Source organism: Aptenodytes forsteri, unplaced genomic scaffold (assembly GCF_000699145.1).
Source record: "Aptenodytes forsteri isolate BGI_AS27 unplaced genomic scaffold, ASM69914v1 Scaffold539, whole genome shotgun sequence".
NCBI lineage: Eukaryota > Metazoa > Chordata > Aves > Sphenisciformes > Spheniscidae > Aptenodytes > Aptenodytes forsteri.
Window position 1 is genome coordinate 168,294 of NW_008794123.1, and position 21,386 is coordinate 189,679.

Genomic DNA, 21,386 nt, shown 5'->3' on the forward strand with positions numbered 1-21,386 from the left:
GGTGGTGCTGGCCGACATCGCTGCCCGGGTGGCTGTCGGGCGTGGTGCGGCGCTGAGGAAAAGGGCACGGCAGCCGGGGCAGCCCGGGCCCCCGCCGCGGGCCGGCGTTGGGAAGGCGTTGACCCCGGCCGGGCCCCTGAGGTACACGGGGCTGAGGAGAAGAGAGCAGATAAGCAATTGTAAAAGAGCTATTTCACCCCTAGAACTTTCTGCCTTGGCTTTTCTTTCCCCTTCACCTACCCTTGGCGGTTTAAGGCAGCAACTGGCCATCTCCAGGTTTTTTCTCAAGCAAGTTAAAGACTTGTTGGAGTTGGTGGGGTAACTGCAGCATGTAGCGACAGTCAGTAGGTACATCTGCTAAAAGCAGGTGAGACCGAAATTAAAAATCAGTCAAGATCCTTACAGAGTGAAAGGCTCTAGCTGAAGTTGCTTGCAGCTGTCAACAGTAGTACATACGGATGTTCGAATAGCATATTTGAAGCTTAGTTTCCATGCAAGAGGCAAGAAAGGAAGGCTGGAGGAGCTAGCCGGAAGACTTGACAAAAATAACATCAGCGGAATAGTTTCCCACTTTGGCATCTATGTATTTCAATAAATTTCTCTCAAACTTGTGAGTTCTAGTTTCAGCACATAGCATCTATGTCTCTACAGACAGTCTGGTGTAAAGTCAGTGACTCTGAGGACAGCAGTTTTGCATGGAAAACAGGTGTTGCCTGAAAAAAGAAGGAATACCACACTACATTTTTACCTTGGACTGTGAGACATGTTAGAATGAAAAATGCTGTGGAGCTTGGTTGTTTCTTACAGCAGTGGTAAGGGGAGCAGAAATGAAAATGGGAAACTGGTGCACGCTGAGTCTTAAAATGAGAAATCATTTCAACATTACTTCTAGAGCAGCCACTGTGGGTCAAAAAAGAAATTCAATTATAGGTTTTATTTCTGTTAAGTAGCATTGTTTCTAGAAGGCATATGCTATTCTGGCAACAGTAGTTTTATAAAATATTACTGTGTGCAGGAAAGACATACCCTTGTGTAAAGCAAATCTGAAAAGCACATTGTTCACCTGCTAGGTTGCACTGCAGCTCTGACAACAAAGAAGTTTTCTGCTTTGTGTACTCTATATAATTGCTTGGGTGTAGGCTGCATTCAAGATAAAAAATGTTTGTTCTTCTCCCACCTCAGGAAATAAGAACACTGAAAACACAGTATAGATGAGAAGCACAAGCTAGGAAACTTAAAAGTAAGCTTGGACTTTTGCATCTGCTGAAATAAATTATTAAACTGCTTCACAGATTTAATAAAAGTCAAATGTGGGACAGCCTAGAGAAAAATCAAATTGTAATATACTAGGGAGTCAGGTCAAAAAAATCCATTGGACGGAAACATTTCAGGCCATGTCTTATACATAATGTTTTAATTATAAGCAAATGTCATTTTTTCAAAATTTATTAATAAAAAAATCTGATTGATGTAACGAAATGAGGATATATGTTTTGACATAATCAATCCAAGTCAAGTCACATGAAAATTTTATCCATCTTATCAAGCTATTTTTCTTCTGTGTGGAAAGCGTCCAAAATGTAAAACCAACTGTGAAATCTCCTTCCAGGTGCTCAGATAACTGTGTATGTTAATACCACAAAGCTATGTATGATTCATTCATCTTCATTTCACATACCCCCTCTGCTGGAAATTAATATGAAGGTTCAGTGGATCAGATTAAAGATCATTAAGAGTGCAAGATACATTAAAAAACCCTCTTGCTTCTTTTGTTAAAAGATCACACTCCTTTACAGACGCTCCAGTCTGTACCAGTAAAACAACTTGTATTCCTTGTTGCAAGGCTATTCATACTGAAATCACTAAGACGTGGAAAGAGGAGCTAATGCAAATTAACTAGTTAAATATCCCATATATACTAACTTTATATGCATTCTATTGTATCATTTAATCTGACTTTGCTAATACCAAAGTCAGATTAAATAACTTTACAAAAGCAAGACAGAAAACAGAGCTGCTAAAGCGTATCTGATATTGAAAGCCATGTGCCAATTTAATATTCTACAGCCTCGACTGATACCAACTGGATTAGTTGCTCTCAGAAAAAAAAGGGGAGGGAGTGTAAAATAAAAAACTCAGCTCTAGTACTACCAAAGAGAACCCCACACTATGAGCGTTCTTCCTGGTCAAAGACTAAAACCGCTTGCTTTAACACTGACAGCAGAATCTTAACTCCGCTTACATGTTGCTGAAGTTCAAGCTTTGTTAGTGACTGAAAGGAAAAAAAAAAAAATCTGGTTTTCTTTGCGTGGAAACAGCAGGATAAATCACACAGATACATGGTCCCAAATGCTGCTGAAATGTTGCTTGCATAGATCTTACAAAAAGCAACACACAATGAATTCTTCTTTCTCGGTGGGACTATACCGGTAACGGAGATACTGTTCTGTACACATAGTAGCTCCCATTTCTTCTAGGATGAAGAAAAAGAGACTAAGGAGGGGATGATACCAGGGGCACTGAATTCTTTCTAATACAAACCCTGTAAACCAGTTATGCTCAAGTAAAATACCTTCTACTGATTAATGGTGACAGTTTCCATTGCCATGGGTAAGCAAAATTGGTTGGAAACAACTCCATAACCAGTGGCTAGAAATTAGAAAAATACTGCTGCAGAAGAGCATGAATACTTTTTTAAATACTATAGGATTCTTTGTTATGCAAAACAGATAATTTTACATCATCACACAGTAGCTGAGAACAAGTTTAACATGCTCTTATTTCATATAAAACCACAAATTGCATTTTCAGGTTTGCCTATGTAAAAATACCGGGGTAAAGGGCAATTAAAAAAATGTATAAAAATCAAGTACAGCATTGTTCACAGTTGCAAATAAGTGTCACAAATGCAAACAAATGATAAATAGAGTTTTGGTGTATGTTTCTTTCCAGTACAAAATACTGTAATAAAGCAACAACAAGAAAATGCCCCTACCATGAGTGACCCACATTATAAGGAAATAGATACTATCACAAAATGTATAAACACATTTCAATTTGGGCATATTCAATAGTACTTCCTGGGTTTTGAAAAAGTTAAGGTGTGTTACAAATTAGAGAGTTTGCAACCAAAAGCAAAGAACTATAAATACTTCGTTTGGGCTCGTTATCTATCTTTACTTAAGGACGAAGCAATGTTTCATATTCAGCAATGGTGTGAAGGTTCTTAGAATATACTGTTGGAGCAGTACGTACAATTCCCAACCAACAAACACTGTTCGAGTCCTCTTGGGCTATTACTACAGACATTGCCAGCAAGCAGCATTTTTGTTAAACTAAAAGGTATTATTTGCAAACTTCAGCAAATTCAATTAATTCTTTCATTTCTTCTTTCTTTCAGTTTCTGACTTAGGTCAGATGTAGGGAGGTTGCCACTACAGTGATACTGCTCTCTTAATACACTCACTTGAATGATTATTTTTTTAACCATCAATAATTACATAGCAATTAATTGCTGTCGGAAGTCACTTGAAGTCTATATCCAAAAGCAAGTTTATTACATCTTGATATTTATAATCTCATATTCCCTTAATCCTCTCTACTTAAGAGAGGAATTCTGAAGTCCAAATTGCTTAAGAATCTTACACTTTTACTTTGTAGGGGAGCACCTCGTTCTGACTTCTTTATGATCTTATATGGAAAAGCTATCGTTATTGCAACTAAGGAATTACATCTTAGGACATGGGCCTCGGCACAGTATATCCACTCCCAAAAAGAACTCAGTTTTATCTATTTTATATTTATCTAATCTCTCCTTTTCATCTTCTAAATGATAGGGTATTAGTTTTATATACTAAGGTCACATTTCTCAAACTTTTTTGTGACCATCTAAAAAAAATATGGCAATATGATTGCAAAACAACAAACCACTTTCTCATCTTCTGGGATGATGAGATGATCATCTTCTCTCATCTGGGAAAAGTGTACAATATGCCTGTTAGTAACTGCACAATGTGGAAATGGTTAATATCATTATGTCTGATCCTACACTCTTTATTACTTGCAAGTAGTCCCATTAACACTGATGATTGCTGAAATGACTTCTGTGGCTTTCCCCCAAACAAAGAATGAAGAATCAGGACCTACAAATTAAAATCAAGTCACCTGAACTGAAAAATATTGTTGCTCTTAGGGAAGAGAATCCTAGAATTTATGTTAGAGGTACATATTTATATTTTTCTTTTTTTTTTTTTTTACATTATTCATAAAAATACTTCTACAGGCTTTTTAAAGCTACCTGTTCCTAAAAAGCAACATAGAATCATAGCTACAGCTCATATCAACAGGTTTTAAAAGACAGGTAGGAGCATTCGTATGGGTTATGCTGTCTTTAATCATTACTCAAATATGCATGTTAAATTTTAGTAGTCAGGTTATCACAAACCAAATTCATATGAAGGAACATAAGTACAAGATGTACATTTAAAACATTACCACGACCAACGTGCCTTTGCTTTCAAAAATAAACTGGAGACCTTTTTTAAAATTCTTTTATGAAGATAGCAAGAAGGATGAATCTATTAAAAAAATGGATAATTGAAATGAATTAAACAGGTATTACTTCTCTACTTCCAAATACAGAAGTATAGATTTCCCAGATGATTTATAGGAGAGAATTTTACACTTTCTCTTGCATTTAAAGTGTGAGAATATAGAACATAGACAAATGGTATGACATAATGTGCAGAAATTCTGAGCAAGTTTAAGTGCCAATAACTATCACCGAACAGTACTCACTCATATTAAAGAATTCTAAGTAGAAACTTTGTGCAGTTTTAATAAAATTCTTAGAAGTTGAACACACCTCCAGTATGTATGGAAACACAAAAAAACCCGTATCTTCATAGATGGATATCGAAACACTGGTATCTGCTGACATTACTATCTTATTTATCCAAATAAGTAAGTCAGGTTTGAAGGGGGGAAAAAAAACCCAAACTCTTCCTGTCTTGAGATGGCACAGCATTCTCTCAAGCATAATACTCACATAGTTCAGCAAAAATACATCCAAATCATAACACCTGAATATAGACAGTTTTTCCCCCAATAAAGTTTCATATCGTTATTTTCTTTCCCTTTTTTCAGTTACATCAATAATCTTTTAAAATTATGCACACTTTTAAAATAAAAGCACACTGTCAGTACAGTCGATGGAACTTGTGGGTTTTTTTCTGTTTACTGAGATGGGCCATCTCACACAATAATACAAGAGGTGGGAGAGGAAGCTATCTAGACTGATTTCTTCCCACTGAACAACATTAACAGTGACGAAAAACCTGTGCAAGCATTTGTGAAATAGATTTAATGAAATTTAGCATTCAGCAGGGAAAAAATGATAATTAAATGAGCATTAAGCTTGAACTCTAACTCTCCAGATGGTGTGCAGTCTTCACAAGCCATTGTGAATATAACATTATGAGTCCTTGAAACATTAATTCCTAGAAAGAAAAAGAAAAGTAATTTAATTTGTTTCATGTTCAGTGAATACAGCAGTACATTCTGATGTTTCCATGTGCAAAATTTTAAGGTTTTGATTATGAAAACACTTTGAGCAGGCTTCCCAGTCTCTTCAACAGTCAATCCAGATCATTTGAAGGGTTAGATTTTATTGTACAGAAGTGCTATAATGCTCTTCAAACTGAAAGGCAAGTTTTGGACTGCTATCACTTAAGAAAATCAGACAGAAAATGTCTTTCCCACTAGGTCTGCAAGACAAACTACAAGGTACATCCTTTTCACTTTACTGGAACAGGAAGTCTGGTGCAATAAAGACAGAGAGAAAGATGGAAGGATAAGAAAAAGTTACTGTCCAATTTACTTCTGATATTGCATTCTCATAAAATAAAAAGGTGACTGTCTGCCTCATCTCCTGTCACAGTGTCTGCTAAAATAGCACCAAAACACTGTAGAGGAGGAAGGGTATTAATGGTGATTCCAGCACTGCTATCTCATTATACTTCATGCACTGCAGAGTCAGACATTAGCTGCGGAAGAAGCCTCTCCACCAATGAACAGTTGTTTCTACAATATCTTTTTCAATCCCTGCAACTGAAAAATGAAATTCCACCTCCGGGAGGATTATTTCTAGTAGTATTCTGCTTTAAATCCAACAGGAACTTACACCTAGATTGTGTTTCATCAATTCCCCATATATCTATTTTAAAAGTCTTAATTCTGTGATTCCGCTGCTGATTACACCCAAATATTTGCATTGATATTTTTGCTTTTACTCTCTCTCAACCCATACTTTACATTGGTTTTTCTTTCATTCTGATCGCAATGAATTTTTCTGAATCTTTCTAGAGTTAGCTAGGAGGGAAGTGATTTCATCATCCATAAATATTTCAGACATTTCTACTATTCCGTCTTTTTCTTGATACAGACTCTAAGTTCTTCACGTAAAATTTATCAAGAACTATAGTATTCTGGACATTAGAGCACTCACACAGACATAGGTAAATCAAATGTATATCACTTATACAAAGCAGACAGATGCAGATTCAGATCTTTGCTCTGTCTCAGGACAACCTTATCAAACAGGCTATTTTATTCATCACTGTATCACCACACTACACAAACCTGATAAATTATTTCCAGTTAAGCTTTTAAAACATAGAATAGACTGCCAAAGCTTCAGGTTTTATTGCACAGGTATTTTTTAATGAAAACAATCCCAAACCATTTAGTATAAGTAAGTAAGTAAGTCTGGAGCAACCCTAGCTCTTCCCACTTAACCAAGAAAGTATAACAAAGAGCTGGATGAGGAAAAAAGTTATGAATTATGTTAGTATCCTGAGCACTCAAAAATGGAAAATAATTAAGCAGAAAAAAATTTGAGTTCATTTGCACTCAAAAGCTACATTGATTTAATTGAGAAAGATTTAGCTTAATCCAGCTAAAGATTTTAAGCAAACAAAGTATTTATACCTGGCTCACATATTTCATTTTTAGTCCTTACTTAAACTCATTGATCCCCAGGAATGTGCAAAAGCAGATCATGCCACATCAGACCAGCCAGGAGAAAAAAAAGAAAAAAACCAAACACCACCACCACCCCCCCAAAACCCAAAAAGCAAACAAGAACGGAGTTGAATTCATAATCTAGTTTGTAGAAGATTAGTCTCGATTTGGTATTTAGCCAGAAGTTTACTAATTAGAAAGGAATGCTATCACCCTGAAAAGGGGGTGATACAAATAGAAAAAGCACCATAATTATTAGTATCAGTGTGGTGACTACATGGATTGATCCCTCTTTTCTTTATACTGTATCAAAAATAGAAGAAAGTGCTATGGTAATTAAAAGTAAATTAAACCATTCCAAATGATACAATGCTTATTTCAACAAATTTAAGAGCTACACTGTACTCAGACTAAGGAGGAGTAGACGCAGTTCTATCAGAGGAATGGAGACTCCCTGTACTTGCTATCAGGGACTGGCAATGGCTACAAAATCACTGTCTTGCACAGCTGTGTTTTCCTACTAAGGGCACCAGAACCAGCTCACTGACCCAAGGAAACTTGCCTCGTATTCTTAGGACCTGTGTACTTAGAGGAGCCTTTGGTAACAAAGATTAATCAAGTGCAAAAGGTAATCATCTCAGTTACCAAAGTATTAACAAAATTCATCTTGGAAGTACATAACCATCTCAAAAGCAGAAATTATTTCCTGCAAATCATGAATTGAGAATTTTTCCCCCTCAACTGGCAATTTTTTTTAATGCATGCTGCCATCAATCTACCAAAAATTGTGATGCAACAAGCATGCAGCTACCAAACTAAGCTGAGACTGAAACTGACAGGGAAGCAGCTAGATATTGTGGAGGCTCCATTTCGCTGATTGTTGAAAGGAAAGCTGAGCGTGCTCCTCCTTCAGGGTTACAAGTATTTGAAGACTTTTAGAATGCATTTATGTTTCTTGTAAAAAATGCACATATATAGAGTAAAAACTATTCTGAAAACTACTAGAAGAAGAAAGGCTGGATAGTTGTGAGCTTTTATGTAGGAAAGACGAAAATATTTACCTCTACACCTGCACAAAATGGTGGCAAGTCAAGTATAGATTTTCTGTAGCATTATTTCTACTACTGTTTTAAGAATTTATGACTATAGCATCCCGGTGCAAGTAGTTGCTATTAACCATATAGTTTTGACATGCCTCAATAAAACAAAATAAAAGGAGTATCATCAAAAGATTGTGGTCCTGAATCTTCTTGTAACTTTTCTTGGAGCAATGTAATTCCATGGAATTCAGCCAATATTTCAACAAGAAATATCAGAGTTCATCCTTTTATCTGTGTCCCCCCCCCAGTGTTTGGAACTTAAATGCTGTTGAACAACTTACCCTTCCAGGGACCAGTCCAGAGACCAATCAGGAGACTGATGATGGGAATGTTCAGGTGATGATGTTCTTAACGTAGAGCTTAACTGATACGAGATTGTACGATTCTGGCGTCGAAGCTCCTCTACAGCACGTTCCCTAAATAAACATTATTTTAGAGTGAGACTAAGCACTTTTCAAAAATCATCAAAATTATCTTGTAGTCATTATAATTTTTTTTTCTATTTAAGATTGTCAGCTTTTTAGTTTTATTTTATTTTAAAAGGAGATGTGGTGTTCATCATATATTTCTCTGAAAGACAGATTAGTGACTCTCTCTGTATTACTCCCTTACTCAGATTTAGTTCTACATATCCATTGTCTCTATTTTCCCTAAAAGACAGAAGCTAGCCATGGTTGCTGCAGGTTAAACTCTAAAAATTGTAAAAATCTCCAGGGAGGAAGAGCCTAATTTTAAAGTTATTCACAAGTCTGCAACATAAGGACAATCACTAAAATCAGCAATGACATTAATGTAAGAACAGTGTTGCTCGCGGTATTCTTGTGCTGTTTGAGTTGGCAAGGCCAGTGGACTAGAGTCTACCTAAAGTGCCCTGGAGCTGGTGGATATTCAAGAGATGCTGGACTCCCCAGTGGGAAGGTTGTAAAATGGTAGTCTGGTCATTTTGACTGCAAGAGGTGGGGCCTGGATACTGGATCAATCTGTAACTCCTGCATCTGGGTGTAGGGGGAGGAAGTACATGGGACTGGATAATACACTGGAAAATTTTGGAGGTACATACTCATCTGGGATCCTGGTTTCAGGCTGCCAATTGTTTACATAAGGAGAATCTAGTCTGGGTTGGATTGGGAAACTACTAGGAAGGGTAGCTACAACCACCCCGTGTTTCAGTGTGTAACCCCAGTTAAACCTGGACAATGGTTCATTATAAATGAATGGGTGTATTGGGAGGATAGCACTGATCCGGGCTGGAAAAAAAGGACTCCAAGTTGCCCAAAACCTTGCAAATGAAGGTATAACTAGGACTGCCCATATGGTATTGAACTGAAACTGACTCCAGTGTGACTTAGCCATTACCACAGACCTACGTATGGAGAGCACCACTGAAGCAGATCACCAAAACCTGCAGGAGAGGGATCAGATCCAGCACCAGCTCACGGATCTGAATCTACAGGCAAGAAAAAGGCTCGCTCTAGCAGCGGGAGCCCAGTGAGATGGTAAGTCTTCCACCTAGCTACCAACATCCCACAACCTTGTGCCTGGGGAGGTGTCACATGCGCTGTAAAGACTACAGAACCACTTATCTACATTGACTGCTACTCTTCCTAGCATTATTGCTTTTAAGGGCTTTACTATGCACATGCTGTACTGTCTTTAACGGTCAAGATGGCGCTGGCAATGGTGGGAAGTCAGAGTGCAGCTGCTTGCAGCTCTCACAGGTAACATCGCTCTGTAGGATACCAAGTTTGGGTATGAATGTAGCAAAACTGTGACCAATGGGGAAAAGTAACCATGGGAAAGTTTTTTATTTGGGAGGAGACTGGGGCAGAGAAAGGGAGATACAAGGGCAGCAAAAAGGAGGGTTAAGAAACAGAAAGGAATGAAAAGATATGCAAGTCATGCACTCGGGGTTGTCCAGGGGTATGTGACAGTCAGTCCCTGTGCTTGGTCACCACAGCTGGAACAGGAAAATAAATCAAACCTGTTGTTTCCACATGAGTCCAAACTGCTTCTGTAGTCATGAATATGGGAGAGATGGGGAGGTGCTTTTCCTGACTGGTAAAGAAAAACCCAGACAGATGGATTAAGCCTCCTGGTATCACTGTGTTGGTGCTCATTCAAGGCCTGACAGTGTTGGCACTTCCACCTCCTAATTTCAGGCATTATTTCATTCTGCACCAAGGCAATAAATCAATACAACTAGCTAAGTCAGTGTTAGAACAAGGATATCATCTACCCACGCGTTTAAAGTGACAACAAAAAAACCCAGTCAGTACTGACATCTGCTGCTTCCATTATATACTATCACGACACTGATTTTAATGATAGTATTTTTCCTCTCTGGCTAATTTTCTCGTTTTCACTTGCCAGTACCAGAAAAATAGATTGGCTGTAAGAAGCCAATTGGAGCTTTAATCCCTTTCCCTGCAAACAAGAGAGATAGATATCTGCTCTTGTAAAGCATGACTTTCTGAGGAAAAACAGAAAAGAAATAAAATTCTTGTAACCTTTGCGGGACATTGAAGGGACACTGTTTTGATTTTATGAAAAAGCCAAAAAAAGAAAAAAGCTCTAGCCTTTAAAAGACAGCTAAATCTAATGTCAGCCTCAGATTTTTATATGAGAACATTTCAGTCTTTGCTATCTAAGATTTCTGCATATTGTTTTTGCAGCTGACTTACAGACTGCATAATGGAACCTAGCTTTGTTCTTTCCAAAGTAATTCAGATAATTATGTTTGTAATTCTCTTGAAATAGAAGAGAAATTCTCTTCAAGAATGAAAACTGGCAATCTTTGCCTCAGCATAGGCTAAACAACCACGTGAGTAACAAATTATCCTTAACTAGGAGAAAAGATTAAGTGTGGATGCTGATTCAACTTTCTGCCAATGAACACTTCAAGAAGAAACACTTCAAAAGAAAGGAACTTGCAGTCCCTACCAGGGAGCACCTATACACCATGAGATGGATGCACTCACACAGGGGGGAGTAGAGAAACAACAGTCTGAAGAAGATCGAGTTTCTTTTAAAACAAAGGTACTCCTGTATTAGCATACAGTCTGGCTCATTATATGCAGCTGAAGAAGCACAAATGATGCCACCTTTTAAACTGACTTGCACATCTAACCCGAAAGTGTAGCAGTTTTTGCCATGACTTCAGAGTAAAGGAGAATCCAATTTGAAATTGAAACATACACTGAGACATTTAAGAAATCCATCTTTAAAAGGCCTAACATCAGGTATAGAGATGCCCCTCCAAAACCCTCATTCTTACCTATGAGAGAACATGGAACATAGAACATAAAACATCAACAAAGCAATTTACTACAATTAAACAAGACACCTGATTCTCAAACCTGTGCTATAATCACATCACTCTTTCTTTTAGCCGTCTCTTTTACATACCCAAAATGATGCCTGAGACGGTAATATTTTATCCTCAATACATCCATGAAATAGAGAATACTATTGTTTCACAGATAAGAAAAGTATTTAAGGCACTGAGACTACGTAGATAAACTAACTGATGAAGCAGGCCAGGGACCGCGCTCTGGTACTGTGGCCAAATCATATGAAACAGTTTGTACATATTGTTAAACCCTCTTCCCACAAAGAAAAAAAAAAAAGATTACTTTGGCCATACTGCCATTTGGGAACCATCCCTAGCACCTTCTGTGCCCCAAACAGTACCTGGGAGAAGGTGGGTTGGTATGGGCTAAAATAATTCCAGGGTGTGTACTAACAATTAAACTGTATGGACAAGTATACAGTTGTGTGGACCCCTCAAGTCAATGCTCTGACCTGGTTTAGTTCACTAGTACAGTTGTAGCCAAAAGGTAGCCATTCATATCGTAGAACTTAGTGGTCTATAAGTCACTTGTCTAGCCACCTAGTCACCTAGACTCTCACTATAGATCACGACAGGCATCACTACAAATAAGTGAAGACAGACGAGCATCTTCAGGAAAGTGATCCATCTCATCCTAAAACAGGCCATTCTAGAGGGCAGTTTATCTCACTGTTTCATTCCATTGGCTATAAAAGGAACCTAGACAACTAATTTAGACAGCGTGTATAACAGCTACACAGACTGAATTCAGTGATGTGAATAGCTTCTTAACACACAGGAGGTGTACAGCAGAGCAAAACCAAACTTTGCTGTTTATCCTACTGACTAGTCTAAGTCTTAGTACTATACTGCATTTCACCCCAATTAGATGCAGGAAGCACGATACCAAAACATATACTTGCCTTTCAAAGCGCTCAGTCCCCAGCTGTCTTTTGGTGATATCCAGTTCCAACTCTAGCTGAGCTGCTCTATTTCTGAGCTGAGTAAAATGTTGACTCTGCACAGCACTGTAAAGTCCATACACTTTAAGTAGATAGCAACTGTAATCCTCCAAGTATGTTACCAAATACAATTTTCCAAAATTAAAAAGGCAGCTATACCATGCAATTGAGATTAAGAACATTTTTTGGAGTAAAATATAACACTACACAGAAAAGTCTATTATTCCTCTATAGCTGAGGAATCAGAAGTAGCTTTTTGGTATCTTCTGCTGTTAAAGTAACCAAGGTACATTGGCCATTTGAAAATGCAGCTAGGTATAAAACCATCTGTGTGCATATACACTTGGGAAGAATGAAAAAACCTGCAATATTCTGGTCATTTACTCACAATTTATTTTCTGCTAAAAAAAGCTGTTCCTTGAGAAACTGAATTTCAGAGTCTTTTTCTTGCTTTGCTATCTGTGACTGAAATTCTTTCTCACGACTGGACACAAGCAAAGATTCCAGGTTTTTTGTAAATGCTCTTTCATTTCCCAGTTGTTTTCTCAGCAGCTCTATTTCAGAATGGGATGACTCACACTTGCTCTGCAGCTAAACAGAAATTTTAAAGTTTTATCTATCTATTATGGTAACCTTTTAAAAAGAAAAAAAAAAAGAGAAAAAGAAAAAAGTAAGTCTGGGATCAATGACCAAAATTCACTTTCACTCCAAGATGGATGATTAGTGTTATATTTGCCCTCAGTCAAAATCCTGTGTCAGATTTATAAATTCACCCAATGTATATATCAGAATATAAACATACTTGATAGAAATGACAAAATGCTATGAAATATACAGATCAATGGATACAGACTGTAGACAGAATCATTAAAGAAGAGGAGGGAAGTTCTACATTTTGTTGAGGCAAGAAACTACTGATTAACCATTTGCATGCAGGAAATGACACCTGGTATAACCAACCAATATCTGCATCTCCAGCAGAGTGAGATTACACTTATTTTACTTAAAGGAGCATCAAGAATAAATTTGGGAGGAAAGGGAAAATGAATAAAATCCAAATGAGATTAAGCATCTATATATCTTGGGGGAACCTAAAAAAGAATACTACCATAAAACCTAATATGTTCCACTGAAAAGGGAACAATGGATGTACCTGAGACATAACTACACAAAAAAAAAAAAATCCTGGAGACGGTGAGTCAGGAAAATCTCTATTGAGTCAGCTACAGAGACACAGAAAACTAACTGTTTTAATCTTAGCGTAAGTTAGCTCGATGCTATTTTTCCTTCATCTTTTCATGTATGCATTTTAGTATGTCTAACTGAGTCCATTTGGGGTACTGCAAACACTTTTACCTGTATTTTACTCAAACCTAGTTTACATTGAGCACAATAATGCTCACCCAAAGGTCATAGTAAATCTATGAACTGACACATCTTAACAAACACCCCACCTCTCCAGCACATTCTTCAGAATTTTCAGAGGATAACCATTTATGTGTTCAAACCAGGAAGATACTGAGAGAACTCATGTCACAGGCCAATGGGGGGGGAGAGGAGGAAAAAAAGGAAAAGAAGAAGAAGGAAGAAGAAGGAAGAAAGAAGAAAGAGAAAAAGAATTTTTAAAAGAAGAAAAAAGAAAAATGATTTTTTTAAAGAAAAAGATTTTTTAAAAAAGAAAAAGATTTAAAAAAAAAGATTTTTTAAAAAAGAAAGAAAAGAAAAAAGAAAAGAAAAGAAAAAAGCATTTTTTAAAAAAGAAAAAAGAATTTAAAAATGAAAAAAGAATTTGAAAAAGAGGAAAAAACTTCTAAAGAGGAAAAACTAAAAAAGAAAAAATAAAAATAAAAAATAAAAATTAAAAAAATTTTAAAAAAATAATTTTGAAAACAGGAAAAAGCATTTTTCACTTTCCAAAGCAAAACTCAAATGATTTGGTTTTACCAACTAAACTGAAAGGTATCTTCAGTCTGAAAGGTCCAATTTTCTACTAACTGTCAATCAAAAAATCTAGTTCCTTTGCCTATAAACAGTTTTGATATCCTACTTTTGTATTTCAGAACAAAAAAATCCTGAAAACTGTAGACAGCATAAGTTACAGGAAAATAAACAGGATTAGAAACACTAAAAGAACAATATTATTCAGCATCAGGTTTAATTTCCACTTCTGAATGTACATATGCTGCAATCTAGTAATGCAGATTTCTGCATTGGAATACTATGTGCAATAAGAGCCCTATCTGAAGGTTATACATGGCTGATGAAAGACTACTGGTTGAAAGGTATAAAAAAATTAGTGAAAATTTCCCAACTTCAGACTTTTCTCCAACTCCCCAACCGCATTTCTGCATTTTTCTCTCCTGAAACTGTTGCTGCTCTCCACAGTCCCAGCAAGCCGCTTCACTGACAACCTCACAGAAGGATCCAGGAAGGCTTAGTCGTATTAGATCTCATGAAAGCTTCAGACAAATGTCATATGCTGGAACTCTTCCCTATCGAAAGCATCGTAGAGGATTCCACAAACATACAACAGACATCACACGCATTTGGCTGGAACAAATAACCAACTGTCAAACAGCAGCTTTACCCATGGTGTATGGAAAAGGCATAAAGGTTGAAAGAGAATGCTGGAAGCCTGTAAAGAACAAGAAATTATCTCAGCTGGAGCAGAGGATGGACAGGACAGTGATAGAATCATGCTGAAAATATCTGAATAATCTGAGTATGTATGAACAATTTTTCAGAGTTTATCCAAGCTGAGTTTTTAAAAATTTGCCTATCAAACATTAATTTTGTAGTTTTTGTCAAAATCAAGGTCAACAGAAATTGATTTTCAAGGGAAATTAAGGAAAGATTATTAAAGAGATATTGATACTTCCTAAAACAGTTGTGCATTTTAAAGTCCATGTCAAGTTTCTTTGCTAATAAACTACTCCAGCTATTGTGCTTACTTAGTGACTAGATGTAAAATCCGAGATATCTTTCAAGAAAAGAACTAGTAATTTTACATGCTGACTTTTGAGTATTCATAGTAAAACCTTGCAAACCAGTGTGCTTTTCAAACAGTATACAGCATCCACCCTCTGAGGAGTAAGCCCCTGAGGAATGCCAAATTAAACATTCAACAAATTGAAGCGCTAATCATCAATCAGGATTAAACATTCAAAAAATTGAAGCGCTAATCATCAATCAGGATTTCTTTTATCATTCTAGATTCCAAAGTAGATTTAGATCCCTTAAGTATAACATTAACATAAACTTATTTTTCTAATATATTTCACATACCCTTTCTACCTTCTACTGCTGTGGAAGTTAACTGCTAAGTTAATCGTTCTTTGACTGCATCTAGTTTAATGCAAAGTTCTTGTGTAGATGCGAGATTTGCAAGTAAGGAGACTCTCCTGATGTATGTTTTGAAGCTCTCCTTCCATTTTCACAAGAGACTTGCTTAAGGCAGAAATCTGAGACTTGTATGCTGCTTCTGTTGTTAAATGCTGCAGTAAAGCAGTATCAGATAATCAAAACTCCACTGCAAAGAAAATTTAAAACTACTTCCAAAATCCTGCAAAACTATCTCTATGTAATTGTGGTGAATTTTAAGAGGCAGCAGTCATTTATTCTGGAATATACTTTAAAGTTATTTCTTTAAGTAACTCCCGTATATAAAAACTAGAAGAGAAGAGTTCTTGCTTCTGACAGCAAAATCAACTACTGACATTTTAAACTCCATTCCTAGAATTCTACTCCTTCTGCAGAGCTAATAAGGTCCAAAATTCTGCAATGGGCTGCATTTCATTTTCAGATGAGACCCTCTTATTTTAGCAATAAAAGGTATTCTTGCATGTAGATGATCAGTGAATGCTGAGATACTGTCAGTCATATTTATACTGCTGTCACCCGTAAACTCAGGCATGACTACGAGATGACAGAAGTCACACCAAAGAGAAGTCCACAAGCCAGCAGCAGCAGTTCTGACTAAAAGCATTTAGAATTTTGTATATTTAAAATTAACATAACCTAGGTTTTTCCTTTTTGAAAAATGCCTGTACTTTGCCCAGTGACACTGGTATTTCCAGACACTTTTAACTACTTAATTTTCAGTGGGTAGCAGAATGAGTCTGGGAGGTTAACAGAGCAAAGGGAGAGATAAAGCACTGTGACTTCCTTGAAGGATTTATTAGGAATGAGATCCAAAGAGATGATTGTAGGGGGAGCACATCACATTAATTCTAGCTCTGTCTTGCCTAAAAAAAAGCAAAAGGAACACAGAGCGCTGCTAAGCATGTTAAGATTTTTGAATAAAAACTTCTCTGTGTTTTAGATATGTGCCTTACACGTAACTGCTATGAACCTGAATATGACATCCGGAATTCTGACTCAATTTGTTGACACAGTTTTCATGAAGAGGCCTGTTTATTCCTATACTTAATAGCAGGCATGTGGGAAGGAATTAGAAGGATGAAATCTCTACCTGTTTGAGGCTCGCTGGACAAACTAGGACCATGTACCAGTTTTATTATATTAAAAAAAAAGTCAAAATCTGCCACACAATCTTCCTGTGCTGTTTTGCTACTGTTAGGTTCTCATCCACTTTCTCAACAGCAGCAGTTCAGTTCCTCTTGAGTGTCTAATGTGCACGGGTAGCCATCAGTAGCCTATGTGACATTCAGGAAGCAGAGATGATCCGCAACAACAACTGTTAACAACCCAAACCCAGAAGATAGTGTATATGTTCATAACGCATTTCCAAAGCCATGCTGTGCCTTTCCCTTTAAGTTCTTCAGATTTTCAAGTGGGAAGAGGCTCTTTGGGACATCTAAGGCAGTGGAAAGAAGGTTGAAAAGCTGGAAGCAAGAAAAGCAGGAACAGGAACGCAACGGGTGACAAGGCACTAGGTATATTGCAGGTATGCTGTGGAGTTGTGTGTGACATTGTGCCTTCAGTCATTCCAAACATGAGAACATTTCGTAATTTACAATATATATATTTTTTTCCTTGAAATATGCTATTTTTTTTTAAGATTTTTTTTCCAAGTGTGACTAGTGGAATTCTAGTCATGTTATTAAATAAACTCAAACTCCATACAGTTCATTGTAGCAAATATCTCTAAAATATGAGAAGTGGCATTAAGCATAATTTTAAACAGTTGCAGGCTTAAAATACTACCAGACCATTTCAAGGGTGAACTATGGAAAGAACGATTTCAACTTACTTGCTCCATCTCCCTTTCAAGGGACTCCATTTTCTCTTTCAACCTGTGGTTCTCAGACTCCGCACTGATCAGTGCCTGTCTAACAGAGCTACAATCTGCTTCTGCTTGATGGCATTTTGCTTCCCAACTTTCTCCTTGTTCACGGGCTTTGTGGTAATTCTCCAGAAGCTCGCAGTTCTCTCTCTCCTAACACATCAAGCTTGTTTGTTTAATGATTTACAGTAAGCTTCACAAAATAGGGATATCTATAGATCTACAGGTATGACATGGTACTGGATGTTCTCTTTCCACTGAAAACTTCGCCATTTAGCCAAAACATTGAGAGGCTTCTCAAGAACCAGTGTTTTGTTCAAGATGGCCACATTTTAATGCTCAAAAGACATCTGTTAGAAATGGCTAGATTAACATTACAAATACAAGGTATAGCAATATATTGCAGATTTTTTTTTTTTTTTTTTTTTTTTTTTTACTATTAATCCCATACGGTAATAAAGACAAAAGAGTTCCAAGTGTCTGTATTATTCACTGTCTGAATTTTTAAGTTTAATAAACACATGTGTATATATATGTGTGTGTATATATATCTGTAAAACCACAATGAAATATACTTCATTAATTGTGTACTGCAAAAACAGCTAAGACAATGTGTTCAAACTAATAAAAACATATTAGGAGAATGCAAATAAGTTTTGGCTAGGAAGCAAATTCTTCCATGGAAATATGGTTAAAATTTCGGTTTTAGTTAAAACAACAGCTTTTATTAACAGGTTTAATCCATATACTCACTTTAGACTTCAGTACACCCTTCAGCCTGACAATATCTGTGTTTGCATCCTGGGCTTTCAACTTCATATCGTCAAGCTCATTTTGGTACTTTGCTAGTTTTTTATATAGTACCTATGAAGAAAGATTTGTTTCATAAGGTTAAAGTATACTGTTTGTACCTTTACAAAAAAATACAATTCATGCGTATCTAACGCCTATAGCTTTATTAACTCGTTATTTAAAGGCTATATAAAATCTAAACCATGTATATTTCTATAAACAAAATTTTGCATTTGTCAGAAATATTTTGTTTCTTTGACTTACAAATAATGCTAAATCTTCTTAAGAAAAATGTCAATAAAAGAATGTAGCAGTTAAGAAGAAAAATAGATTATTTAGCAGCTAGATGGTCATAACAAAATAGCCTGCCCCATTTAAGGAGCAGGGCTCAAAGTCAGCTCCCTCTTTTTTACGTTACATGTTTACATGTCTCTTAAAAGCCCACAATTGAAAAAGCAGAAGACAGCTAAAAAATTGAATTAACTAATTAAGTGGTTATCTCCCAATCAGGAGAAATAAAGCCACAAGTATTAGGAGAACGCACACAGAATTTCTGGCAACTATTGCTTGAGAAAGAGAACAGAATGAGGAAAAAAACTGCAGAAAGGCTGTCTTGAACTGCTCTGTTCAGAAACTCTTCCTTCCTTACAAAATTACTAGGAGAACGTTCAGCTGCAAGAACCGGGGGAATGTGGGGGGTGGAGAAGGCTATGGAGAAACCCCTATTCCTGTTATGAAAAGGTTGTGAGTTGCTGAGAAAGGTGCTCTGTAAGTCTGAGAACTTTTCCAGTAAGCCCAAGTGAAGAAATGAGAATCACCTAAATTAATGGAAGAACCTAGAGGAACCAATACATATTACAGAGGCAAACCTATTAAAAAGTAGTTGATCCCGGAGGCTAAGACTTGTTCTTTCTAACTGCTTCTACAAGCATCCAGGCATTGCAAAGAAAACCATGAAGCTTTCAAAAGTAGCTAGAAGCAACATGAGGCTGTGTTTTGTACCAGCTGACCTCATCAGTGATTCACCCAACTGTGATTCTGAGCGAAGGTAAAGAATAGCGATTCCCTGGAGTACCTTTGGTGGTTAAAGCTACTACAAACCTCGACTTTTCTAGAATACTCAAAGAGGGCGCTAAAGAGAAACGATTAGTTTGTTTGAGAGAAGAGTTATTAGAATGAGAGTTTTTGCAGCGCAGAATTAGGCACCTGATCAGAGAAGAGCTAGAATGAGAGTTGTCTCACCTAATTTTTGCAGCGCAGAATTAGGCACCTGATCTAAACTAGTTAGCTATGCTTCCTCTATCATAAAGGAAGAGACAGGTAAAATGAATCACTTTAAAAACCGGGGTGGGATGAATCTCCTTCTGGAGGACTTTTCTTCACTTAAAAGGGAGCGTTAATGACTTAAAACTTTTATATACCTAGAATGAGAGTTGTCTCACCTAATTTTTGCAGCGCAGAATTAGGCACCTGATCTAAACTAGTTAGCTATGCTTCCTCTATCATAAAGGAAGAGACAGGTAAAATGAATCACTTTAAAAACCGGGGTGGGATGAATCTCCTTCTGGAGGACTTTTCTTCACTTAAAAGGGAGCGTTAATGACTTAAAACTTTTATATACCTAACATCAGGTGAAGTTCATTTGCTCCTTCAAAACTGGGTAGCGCTTCTAGAGGAAGAGAAAGCCGGGTGAGCGGAAAGTATTTTCAAAGACAAAGATATCCTAAGCAGTAGAATAAGTGCAGAGAAGAAAGATCAAGTATCAGAAAACCTAAATGAAGGCAAGAAGTTGAAGAAAAAACAGAACACTACATGGTAATGAACTACTACAGGTATTAAAAGCTTAATTTCTAGCTGCTTGGAAAACACATTGATGCATGAACATTGTCTGTGCGTGAGATGACACTTGAAAGTATTTTAACTACTTTCATTAGTAACTGCACGCAGATAAATAACACAGTAGATAATGTAATGTTGTATTATAACCAAATATTTCCAGCATCTTTTATCCAAAAACCACTTGAAAGGAATGTAAATAAATACGATAGTATTAATAAAGTTTTGAACCTTATTAAAATGTGTAGTGTTAAATTATTAGCAAGTCAAATTCATAAGCTTGTAAGTGCTCTGGGCCAGTCACAACACAGTGTAAGAAATACTTGCTGCCTCCTTTATAGTACTTTTCCATATAAGCAATAGTTGTAACTGCCACGGTGTTTTTACATGAAGATCACAAAAAAACGTTACTTAGCTGTTCCTCAAGATAAACATCCAAACCATTACGTAAGAATAGCTGGTTCTCTTTATACAAGTGAACTGAGTAATAAGGGAAAAATCAGAGTTTGAAAAACAAGCTTAAAAACTAGTTTGCAGATTTACTTCAGATGAGGGCCCAAAAATTCTATGCACTACTTGAAAAATACACAGTTTTCCTTTTTATTGAAGGGTTCTCTGTACAAATATACCTGATTTTCTTGCTTAATATTAGAAAGATGCTCTTGTAACCTGTCATTCTCCTGAGCTAATGATTCTCTGTTCTTGTTAGTCTGTGCAAGTTCTTTGTTGGTTTCTTGTAGTTGTTGATGCAAACTGGTGATATCTTTCTCACAGACACAGAGTGCTTCAGCAGATTTTCTATGCAGCAAACAATAAATACTTCAGGTATGACAATACTGCCCAATCTAATACAAATGATAGCTTTTCCAGTGGTTAAGTTTGCAAGTCATGAAACAAAGCTGTAACACTTTAATATTTAATAGAGTAAAAAAAAAAATTCTACATTAGCACATCCTATGATTCAATTTTTGAGTTAATGTTATAAATTAATCAAAATTTAATAATGATCTTGAGATTTTATCCTTACTTTGTGGAACGCTCCAACTCAGAAATCAGAATCTTGAAATCTGAAATTATTTTCTCCTTGAAAAGAAATACAAAAT

At 36.6% G+C, this 21,386-nt stretch overlaps 1 protein-coding gene across 1 annotated transcript in view; it reads right to left on the reverse strand.

Moving 5' to 3' along the window:
- The window catches only part of TSGA10 (testis specific 10), a 65,421-nt gene that overhangs the window by 30,514 nt on the left and 13,521 nt on the right, over positions 1-21,386 (reverse strand). Inside the window, 10 exon segments of the mRNA XM_019471477.1 lie at positions 8,402-8,536; positions 12,372-12,476; positions 12,799-13,001; positions 13,682-13,696; positions 15,712-15,811; positions 15,813-15,904; positions 17,623-17,808; positions 18,409-18,519; positions 20,913-21,081; positions 21,311-21,366. Of these exon segments, the coding sequence (XP_019327022.1) occupies positions 8,402-8,536; positions 12,372-12,476; positions 12,799-13,001; positions 13,682-13,696; positions 15,712-15,811; positions 15,813-15,904; positions 17,623-17,808; positions 18,409-18,519; positions 20,913-21,081; positions 21,311-21,366 (1,172 nt within the window).